The sequence below is a fragment of the Centrocercus urophasianus genome, unplaced genomic scaffold, assembly GCF_019232065.1.
Source record: "Centrocercus urophasianus isolate 14NV4802_14NV808 unplaced genomic scaffold, USGS_Curo_1.0 seq_11, whole genome shotgun sequence".
In the NCBI taxonomy this organism is placed as follows: domain Eukaryota; kingdom Metazoa; phylum Chordata; class Aves; order Galliformes; family Phasianidae; genus Centrocercus; species Centrocercus urophasianus.
Window position 1 is genome coordinate 18858994 of NW_024884253.1, and position 10839 is coordinate 18869832.

The 10839-nt window shown below is 53.7% G+C and overlaps 1 protein-coding gene across 3 annotated transcripts; it reads left to right on the top strand.

Annotated features, from left to right (window-relative positions):
• The first annotated feature begins 429 nt into the window (after positions 1 to 429).
• Positions 430 to 10304, top strand: KLF10 (Kruppel like factor 10). Of its 3 annotated transcripts, none has more exons than XM_042838334.1 (4): positions 430 to 606; positions 6683 to 6922; positions 7032 to 7851; positions 8731 to 10304. In XM_042838334.1, the coding sequence occupies exons 1-4, from the start codon at positions 475 to 477 to the stop codon at positions 8988 to 8990; spliced, it is 1452 nt and encodes a 483-aa protein (XP_042694268.1). In that variant the 5' UTR covers positions 430 to 474; the 3' UTR covers positions 8991 to 10304. The 3 variants fall into 3 exon arrangements, with proteins under 3 accessions (XP_042694268.1, XP_042694276.1, XP_042694283.1); XM_042838342.1 differs by lacking the exon at positions 430 to 606 and adding an exon at positions 5444 to 5524; XM_042838349.1 differs by lacking the exon at positions 430 to 606 and adding an exon at positions 6202 to 6338.
• The last annotated feature ends 535 nt before the right edge of the window (positions 10305 to 10839 follow it).

Consider the following 10839-nt stretch of genomic DNA (forward strand, 5'->3'; position numbering starts at 1 on the left):
AGTAAACCCAGCCAGTGAAGCCTGAGTGCTTTGCCCCTCAGAGCCCTCCTCTGTCAGTTGATGGCTCTGCTCACCTTCTGGGTACTCACAGTGGGATTCCCCTCACCTCACCAATCTATTTTGTGGGCTTACCTACCTGCAGAAGCCATCCAGGTTCCCACCATCAGCACTGGAGACGGAGTCAGCAGAACTGAGTGCAATTCATCCCATATCGGGGTAAAGATGAAACATGCCCAAACCTCATGGTTTATATTTACCACCACGTCAACAGCCATAAAAGAGCTATAAAAACAAATGCTTGTGCTACAAGCAGCTAATCTCAGATTAATCCCACCCACAAAGTCTCTGGGTACAGTTACATTCACTTTGCTATCTGAACCAGAGAACAACCTCGGGATCAGGGCCATGCAGTACAGACTGGCCTGCTTCCCAGCTGCTCAAACAAGGGTCCTCTGGAGCAGATGATGTGCACTCATGGCAGAGACAAGCAGGAGCATGAGAGCTGTGCCAGAGCTCTACCCACTCCGGGTCTCCTTGGCCTCCCCAGCCAGCGCACTCACCAGCACAGGCCCCACCACACAGCCCTCGGCTGCTGTTTTGCAACAGGTATGTGTATAGACACCTGCAGCCTTCCAGGCATTGACCTCATCTGCAGTCCCTTCTTCCCCTTGGAGAGAGGAGACTTTGGACTTAGAGCAGTTGACTGAAGGGCTGTCCCATTCTGTGCCGTGCAGCCTCATCTTGAGCACTGGCTGCAGCTTGGGCGTCACAGTACTGGCAGGAGATTAAACTATTAGAGCGTGTCCAAAAGAGGGCTACAGAGATGGGGATGGGTCTGGAGGGCGAGATGTACGAGGAGCGCTGAGGCCGCTGTGTTTGTGCAGCCCGGAGCAGAGGAGCTGAGGGGAGGCCCGATGGCGGCTGCAGCTCCTCACAGGGAGCGGAGGGGCAGCGCTGAGCTCTGCTCCGTGTGACAGCGACAGGGCCCGAGGGAACGGCATGGAGCTGCGTCAGGGGAGGGGCGGGTGGCGGTCAGGGACAGGGGCTGCAGCGGAGGGCGGCGGGCACGGAACGGGCTGCACGGGGCAGTGGGCACGGCTCCATGCTGGAGTTCAGGGAGCGTTTCAGACACCTGGTTTGGATTCGGGGTGGGCCTGTGAAGAGCTGGGAGTTGGACTCGATGACTCCTCTGGGTCCTTTCGAACTCAGGATATTCTAAGAGCAGGAAGACAAAAGTCGTGGGTGGGTTCAGATAGACAGGGTCTTTATAAAGTCTGCCTGCCAGCCCCTTAAAATGGGCATGTCCCTTACTGGATCCATCTCCACAGAGAAGAGAACCAGCACTGTCCTTTGGAAGCTGGCAATCACAACCTTTTTTGGTTACCATAACTGGCTACTCAGGATCAGTCTGCAGAGAAGATGCCACCAGTAATGCATGTTTCACCTATTAGGGACAAACCAGTGCTCTCTTCTTCCAAAAGAACCTCCCTGGTGTCAGGGCATCACTCTGCACTTTGCTATGGCTTGCACAGCCCCCTCCTTGCTGCTGCAGCTCCTGCAGAGTAAGTCTTGGTGGGACTGAGGTGCAGCGTGCCTCCAAGGATGCTGTGGGACAGAGGAACTTGAATCTTGACAGCAGTGAGCCTTGAGACCAAAGCGTACATCTCCAACAAGGAGACGCAGAGCTGAGGCACACACCGCCATGCTGAGCTTCAGGAATGAGGTGTGTGCTCTGCAATCTGGGTTGCAGGACCAAAGCGAGCCGCAGGGAGGAGTCCAGGGAGCAGCCAGATGCCAACACCCTGCTGCCATGCAGGCGGTCAGGACAAGTTGCACACTGTGTGCTCTGTGCCATCTCCTGCCTCTGCCTGAGGCACTGAAACAACCGGAGAACCAAAGGCCTTTCCCGGTCCCTGTACAATCCCCACATAATCACTGCTCCTCCCAGTCCCACCGACCTGCTCCTGTGTTACCTGCATGAAAGCCTCCAGAGTTGAGTAGCTTTGGCAAAGTCCAGGGGCTGCCACACCTAACAAACACTTTAGGCAAGCTTTTCTCAACATGAGGGCAGTCTCACTGCTGGGGTTCCCTGCCACTGACAAAATCATCACTATTTACACACTGTGTGTCTGGACATTAAACAGGGATCTATCCTGCAGCCCTGCATCACTCTGATAGAACTGAGATACTTGCATTCTGCAGCACCAAAACAGGCTTTCACAGAGGCTTTTTTTTTTTTTTTTTTCTAATTAAAAAAAAAATAGTATTGCTCAATTCTTGCTGTCCTGCCAAAGACTATCAGAGCTATCTATGTGGCAAAGCCATGACTCTTATGACATCTCTTTAAATGAGACACAAGGCCTTGAGCTCCACAGGTCCCTAAAGTGCGCCCTTAGTTCTGTGATGACTCAAGGGAAAAAAAATCAATTACTAACAGTGAGGTGATTGCTTAACAGCACACCAGTGGTGTATTTTGTACTATGATGTGAGGAGAGGCATTTGACAGGAGGTGGCAGTGGGATGTGAGAACTCAAGGCTTGCCAAGACATACTGGAGGGTTGTCCTGGGTGCAGGGAGTCAAACTGGATGCAGTACAGCCTGTACTGTATGAGGAACATACTGCCTGCACTCTCCACCTGCATTTCCCTATTCAGAAACTATTCACTTGCTTGAATATGAACACATGCACTGGGAGTTGATCAAATATTGGCATCACAGTTAATTGTTCCTGCAATATTACATTTACTGATAGCTTTGCTCTATTTTGTCTGTTTTGTGTGGCTGAAACTATTCAACAGTTCAAAAATCAGAAAATGCAGGTAGGCTTAAAGAAAAGTTCATATGACTTCATTCATATGACTGTTATCAAAATATTTGAGGTGCAGAAATGCTGTTACCTTTCTGAGGAGGAGGAAAGTCCCTGCTGAGATTCATACCACATTAGTATGTCAAACAAAATGCTCTGTTCACACCACCATCTGTTTGCCTCTGGAATTTATCCTGGAAATGCAGCAATTTAGTCACTGTGTAATGAGTAAGATCAGCTTGGGCATGAAAAAGCAAACAAATGTATTTCTAATGCTTCCATCGGGAAAAACACTTATCACAGCATGGACAGGTGGCTTTGTCAGCTGCACAAGCTCACTCTGCAGTGCTTAATTTCAATTCAGTTTCTAAGTATCTGGTTTTTTTTAACAGTAATTTAAATAGATCATTGGGTTATATTCAAAATGGTTAATTAAACCACAACACCCATAGAAGTACTCATCCAACATGGGAGGTTTAAAATAATCATTCATGCCCTTTCATAAGTGCAACACAGCTTCTTGCTGGACTCTAGGATAAAGGAGCCACTTATGGCTCCTTGTAAATTCTGTATGACAAAGCCAAGGTAAGCCACAGGTAACGGAGCATGCTGAAATTCAGGTTCAGACTGCTGGATAGGATTGAAGTTACCTAGTTGGCCAGTGATTTTCCAGTCTTGTTGCCAATTCTCTTTCCTCATTTATCACCCCAATCCCACATCTTTCCACATCAAAAATACACGACATGCAGGCTGGGCAAGTGGTTTTCTAGGAAACATAAGATACAGCGTAAAAGGCATAAATAAATAACCCACAAGGGCTAAATGTCAAACTCCTAAACACCTTCAGAATGAAAAGCAAACACATCAGATTGCTCCTAGATGGCATAAAACCACATCCCTATGCTCCTTGGGAGGTCAAAGGGAAAGCACACATTTGATCTGACAGCCATAGCTCTGATGCTTTCCACAAGAGAAAAGCATTTTTAAACTGAAAACCGCTCATTTGCCAAAAAGAAGTGCCTCTCACTTGCCTCAGGCTTTATTAGGGGTGTCTGAGTCTCCCCACCCCCATGGCAGCCACGTCAACAACAGCATTGCCAACACTCTCTGGAGCTTTCCACGCAGTGACCCACAGATGAGGCAGGACGGTGGCTGCATGGACCCGGGGGCAGACAAAACACTCTGGAGAGAAGACGGGGCCATGAGCAACTCTGTGCTGAATGCATCCGTGTGATGATGGGTTGTGTAGGATGGGCAGGAATGCAGCGCTGCCAGCCACGCACGATCCGCCTGGTGTGGAAATCAGGCTGGTAAAATAAACGACAGCCTTAAAGCTAATTACAAATAAGTTCTGCTCTGCATATGAAGATAAACTGTCATGTTTTCCAGCCTCTTAAGCAGGGATTATTTTGGGGAGAGGTGGTTGTAAACAGTCTTAGCCTGCAGAACAGGAAAGGAGTGGGGAAGGAAAGAACAGTCAGACACACATGGGAGGGGTTGCAGCAAAATGAGCGGCTTTACTTCCATGGATGCCAGGGATGTGTGGGCAACGGAGCTCCCACGGGGGGCAGGAGCCAGGTCTCTCCTTTCTGGGGGCTGCTCCTCCCAATTCAACCCAGCGGCCTGAAATGCTGCTCCAGGACATGTTCACCAGGATGGCAGGGCCTCAGGGATCTGGGCACACGAAGCCTATCTATCCCCTCTGGCACGAAGCCCCCTCTTTCTCATGGTCCCTCAGCCCTGGCTGCATCCCTACCGCCTCCTGTCAGCGTTCGCTGCCCAGTTCCCAGCCAAGCACTGCTCTCAGCACGCAGCCCTCACCTCTCATCCCATCGCTGTTACCTGGGAGAAGAGGCCGTCCCCAGCCCATCACAACCTGCCTTCGGGCAGTTGCAGAGAGCAACGAGGGCTCCCCTGAACCTCCCCTTCTCCACACTGAACGATCACAGCTCCCTCAGCCGCTGCCATAAGACTTGTGCTCCAGACCCTTCCGTTTTGCCGCCCTTCTGTGGACGCGCTCCAGCACTTCCACGTCTTTTCTGTGAGAAGCCGCAAAGCGTTGCTTACTTCCAGCCCCTTACCCCACCACCACCTCGGCGGCACATACCGCCGGTACCTTGCCATAGCAGCAGACCGACAAGGCGAACAGCATTTCACATTGCGTACCGCACTCATTTACACGGGCAGAGCAGACGCCGCTCCGCGGGCGTTTCCCCGGTGCCCCTGATGCCGCAGCGCACAGCCGGGGCGCCACGCACTGAGTCGTGACCCCCCGATCGCGAGCGGCGGGGAATCCGGGGAGGAGGGCATCCCCCCGGCGCCACCGCGAGGAGCCCGGCGCCACCTCCGCGCCGCGGGGAGGGGCGGGGGGCCGCGTGACCTCACGGCGAGGCGGCGGCCGCCCCCGCCCGGATGCACTGACTCAGCCGCCGGGATGACGGCGGGAGCGCGCACGCCGCGCCGACTCCCGAGCCACGCCGCGCCGACACCCGGGCCACGCCGCGGGGCAGCCGCCGATCACGCGCGGGGCGCCCCGCGCCCATTGGCAGCCGCCTCACACACCTTTGCCGCCGATTGGCTGCCGGGCGGGCGACGCCCCGCCCACCCGCGCGGGGCGCTGGAGCCGCCGCCACCTGAATGGGGAGCGGCGGACAAAAAGAGGAAAATCGGCGCGGGCACGGCCGGCGGCGGCGGCACGGGGTCCCGGCACGGCGCGCGGTGAGCGGGGGCTGCGGGAGGGGCAGGTCGGGGAGCGCGCAGGAGGAGGGGCACGGCGGGACGGGGGAACCGGCAGAGCCCAGGGGCCGGACGGACGGACGGGCGGGCGGGCGGCGGCGTGAGGGTGAGCGAAGGGTACGAGGCGGGGGGCGCCGCCGGCACTGCGGGCGGGGAGCCGGGCGTCCGGCTCCGGACAGCGGGACGGGCTGAGCTGTGGGCGTTGGGTGGCGGTACTGCGAGCAGCCGCGCCACCGGACGCGGTGGCCGCAGCCCCGTCCCCGCGGTGCGATGCGGCGCGGTGCTGAGCAGCTCCCTTCCTGCTCCTTCCGAGGGCGGGGGCGGGAGCGCGGCGAACTGGGGGAAAGGTCGGCGCGCGGCGCTCCCAGCAGCCGCCGATCACGCTTTGTTCGCGTGCCCCCGCCCCGACCGCGCCCCGCCCGGGGCAGCCAATGGGGGCGGGACGGGGGCGGGGCGAGGCGGCGGGGTGCGCCGAGGTGACGGTGGCGCGCGCCCAACGGCCTCCGGGGATGGGGGCGGGGATGGGGGCGGGGACGGGGGGCGGGCCGTGCGGCCGTGCCTCGGCGCTGCCCCGCGCCACGGAGCTCCCCCAGAGCCATGCCGCCGGCGGCTCCTGGCGCGCGGCTCCGTTTTGTGCGGCGTTCTGCCAAACCGTGCGTGTCCCGACGTGCCGCTCCCCGAGCTGCCGTCCTCACGGCTGTAAACGTGGCTGCGTGCGCTCCTGAGCGCTGTGGGAACACCGAGTGGCGGCTGACGCGTTTAGAAGGGAGCGGCCCTGGGCTTCTCGTAGCCGCGGGTCAGAGCGGGGGTTCGAAGCGGGAACGGAAGGAGGGTGCGGCGGGAGGGGGGATCTGGGCTTCGTCTCGTGTTGCGTTTTGTCGTTTTAAGCTTTCAGCCGCAGCAATATGGAATAACTTGAACTATTGCTTAAGGTTTGGGAAGTTGTTTGGCCTCAAGGAGCTGTGTCATCCTCACCAGATGGCAGATTTCCCCACAGATGACTTAAGAAGGCATCCTGTCAGGAGGGCAGTGTAGCCATACCCCGTGTCATCACGCACGTTTTCCCTGCACAAGGCGCTCCATGCTGTTAGCTAGCCGAGACCATCGAGTTAAAGGCTTATTGAACTCTGACCCACACAGGAAGAAGAAATGGCGATGATGACTGAGAAGCAGGGAGATGCTCAGTATTTCTGGAACAACACCCCTGAGAAAGGCGATTACGAGGCTGTTGAGGCCCTGATTTCTATGAGCTGCAACTGGAAGACTGACCTGAAGAGACATGCAGACATGAGACCCATCACCCCAGCCTCTGACATGTCAGAGGACAGCGATGAGACCCTGCTTCCTGGAGTGGCAGACTTCAGCACCATCCCCGCATTTGTAAGTGCTTACCATGTGCAAGCTCATTTCACTGTGTCCATGAGGCAGCAGTCGGTAACGCGTGGCAGCAGGTTGTTAAATGTCCCCCTAATCTCACCTCTTCCTGCAGTGCTTGACCCCTCCGTACAGCCCATCCGACCTGGAGTTGTCCCATACCACCCCCACACCTCGAGGAGAGGCTGAGCCGCACGCGCCCAGAGCCCTGAAGGCCCAAGCGACCAGCGTTATTCGGCACACGGCCGATGCTCAGCTCTGCAATCGCAAAACCTGCCCAGCGAGAACAGCCAGTGTACTGAAATACCAGGATGGTGCTGCATGGGACACTGATAGCAAACTGGACAGCAACGAAGAGTGCTCGGCTACGGCACTGAGCAGAGTGAGTTATGAAAGCAGACGATTGCCAGCTGCAGAAAGAGAAACTGCAGAGCCAGCTGCTGGCCCTGAGCGCTCGACAAAGCCTGTGGTCAGCAGGCATCCATCTGTCCCTGGGTCAGCACAGCAGCCAGCACCGGTGGCAGCCCCGTGCTCTGTCCTGGGAAACGCAGCCCCCCCCGTGCCGGTCATTTGCCAGATGGTCCCACTGCCCACCAGCAACTCTGTCATGACTGCTGTGGTGCCTGGTGCTGCAGCCAGCCGGCCACCTGCGCTCTGCCAGCCCATGGTGCTCATGGGCACACAGGTCCCCAAGGGCGCCGTCATGTTCGTTGTGCCCCAGCCAGTTGTGCCGAGCGCGAAGGCTCCGATCCTCAGCCCAAATGGCATGAGGCTCTCTCCTATTGCCCCCGCTCCTGGCTTCGCACCTTCTGGAGCCAAAGTTGCTCCTCCAGTTGATTCTTCGAGAATAAGAAGTCATGTTTGCAACTACCCGGGGTGTGGGAAAACTTACTTCAAGAGCTCCCATTTGAAGGCTCACGTCCGAACACACACAGGTTGGTCGCTCATTCGGGCTGTTAAAAGTTAACGTGACGTTGCAGCTGTATGCACTACTTGTTAAGAATCTCGTAGTTACTGGATTTGTTCATAGAGCATATTGTGGGGCAGCAATGAAAGGCTTCTTTCTCATTGTGTGCACTGTAATGCCACCTAATCTGTGAGAGGAAATACCCCGGGGGGAAGTTGATTCAGGAGTTTGTGCTGGCTTTGCTCCATGTCAGAAGGCAGACAGCAACATATCTTGCAAGCATTGGAAGCAAGGCCCTGCCCAAATGTAGAAAAGGCTTTTCTGTAGTTACAGATGCCTTATTAGGCTTCTACACAAGAATGCCTTTGTGAGAAGTAGGTTAAGGTTAACTTAAAGGGATTCTTTCATGAACAAAAGCAAGTGTCCAATCAAAGCTATTCCCACTTTGGTTATCTCTGAACAACTTCATGTCTCAGCTCTTATTCACAGTAGTGAAAAGAGGGGCGTGCATTTTCACAGAGACTCATGATGTGCTGCCAGAGCTCTGTTACATGGGAACGGGACCAACATCGTTATGGGTTGCATTAAGGAGGAGCACTTGGTCACCTGACCAAAGGCACCATAATCTGCGGCACCCGTGGGGCTGAGAGCTAAAATCAGCCCTGTGTGCAGGCATAGGGAGCATCTCAGTTTGTTTTTCGGAGGACTTTTCAGGCCTCCTGCACTACTTAGTATTGATGATAGTGAATCTGCAATGTTTAAATGTTTTTAAATTTCATATATATAAAAGTAATGAAGATTTATATGAAGCTTGGTTGTAATGGAAATGCGTTTTTCGAAAAGCCAGCTGCTGTCAGTCAAGCCAATAGCGTTGGTTGCTCAGTGTTCGCGGCTTTCCTTCTTCTAGGAGAGAAGCCCTTTAGCTGCAGCTGGAAGGGCTGTGAGAGGAGGTTTGCCCGCTCCGACGAGCTGTCCCGGCACCGCAGGACGCACACGGGGGAGAAGAAGTTTGCGTGCCCCATGTGCGAGCGGCGGTTCATGAGGAGCGACCACCTGACGAAGCACGCGCGGCGGCACCTCTCCGCCAAGAAGCTGCCCAACTGGCAGATGGAAGTGAGCAAGCTGAATGACATCGCCGTGCCGCCTCGGTCGGTGGCTGCACAGTGAAGGGACTTGGTCAGGAGGTGGCTGATTAACTGTTGTCACTGGGGTATGCCAGGTTAAAAAAGCAAAAAAAAAAAAAAAAAAAAAACAAAAAATAAAACAAAAAAAAAAAAAAAAGCTTTTGCTGCAGGTCTGTGGTTCTCCAGTGCCAGCTGCTGATGGCAGCGCTGCAGGGAGGCTGAGGCGGTCTGTGTGCAGTGACACAGCGTGGGGCTGAGAGACTCAGGCTGGCTGGAATGGAGGGTGTCTTTTGCACTGGTAAGGAGAGAAAGGGAAGGCTCTAGAGCAGAGCAGAACGCGTTGTGCAGGTTTTGAATTTTGCAGATTATTCATATATGCTATATACATATATATATATATCAGTCAAGCGTCAGTGTTGCTGAAGGTTTGCGGCTGATGCTTGAGACCAGCAGAGATTTTAACTGTTGGTTGTGAATCGCCAGTACGGCACAGATTAGATAGACAGCAATGTGCAGGCACAGGCTTGAAAGCCCAGGGTGTATGTGCCAGAGGTGATCCAAATTGGTTTTCCTACTTGTGCTGCCTTTTCTGGGTAGGAGGGCCCAGTAGATTTCCAGGCCCAGTGGTACAGGTGGGTTGGTGCCATGCTCTGGGAGCTGTGGGGCCTGTCCTACAATTGGTGCCATGTGCCCTGGGGCCACCAGCTTTGTGCTGCTGCCCAGAAAGGGCTTCAGTGGGTGCTGAGAGGCGCCCTGTAGGCAGTAGGAGGCGGGGGGGTGAAATGTTTGTGGATCCTCGTTGGCTTTGTAATATTTTCCTGGCTTCTTTTGAAAGCTTTGTGATTATTACAACTGGTTATACTGAGGCATCGTACGGTGCTTCTGCTTTTGTGATGCTTACAGTTTCCTTCATACCCTCTCAAATTCCATACCACTGCATTTTTCATAAGCAGATACAGTGTACTTTTAAGAAAAACAGTGAAACTGTAAGCTACTTGGGTCGACTGAGAGAGAAAAACAGGAACCTTAGGGTTCTTGACCATGTTATTCTTTGAAAGATGGTTTATACTAAAAATGAGATATGGATATGTTATGTATTGTATTAAATTAGAAAGTTGTGATTTGAAAAGTTAAACAAGGCAGTAAAGACACAGCTTAGAATTAAAGCTGTATATTTTGTGACAAATAATGTGTCAACTTCACTCTATTTTATCACATTATGTCGAGGACACCTATCAGAAAGTGAACCATTTGAAAATAGTGTATTAGATACGCTCTTTTGTGACTACTTTAAAGATTTGCACATTTCTTATGTTGTACTTTATACTTTGTTTACAATAAAAGCAATTTTCTTTAATACAGACTTTTTTTCATATCAGAACTTTGTCGTATTCACCCCTTTGCAGGGAAGTGAGCCTCAGAGTGAAATATAGTGTCCATCAGTGCATGTCCTGACTGGTGAGACCCATCTGTCCCAACTTTTGATTTATGAGCTCTGTGAAGCCAACAGGAGTGGAATTTGAAGTCTGCACTTAATGCTTAGAATACTTTTCCCCTCCCTACTCTTCATCCTTCCCCCGCTTTTCCACCAGGCACCCAAAAATAAATGTTGTTATGCAGGCCACTGCAGAGCTGGTTTAAAATGATTATTTTTCCAATGATGGTGGAACTGCACTGTCTTCTGCAGGGTGACACACAGCCCACGCTGCACATGGCCGAGCCATCAGGCGGAGGTGGCAGCCACCATCTGTGCAGCGTGGGATTGGGATTCCTCAGTGATGTTGCCTGGAGCTGGTCATGAGCAACACCAAGAGAGGCGTGCGTTGAATTTCACCCTTCTGCAGGCCTGCCTGCCCGCTCAGAGTCAGCAGTCTGAGCCACCTCTGACAGGC

Excerpts from the sequence above, each read along its gene's own strand:
- KLF10 (XM_042838334.1), top strand. The coding sequence starts at position 475 with ATGGCAGAGACAAGCAGGAGCATGAGAGCTGTGCCAGAGCTCTACCCA. Across the intron at positions 607-6,682 it reads CGGCTGCTGTTTTGCAACAG|GAAGAAGAAATGGCGATGAT; the intron begins GTATGTGTATAG and ends TGACCCACACAG. Across the intron at positions 7,852-8,730 it reads TCACGTCCGAACACACACAG|GAGAGAAGCCCTTTAGCTGC; the intron begins GTTGGTCGCTCA and ends TCCTTCTTCTAG.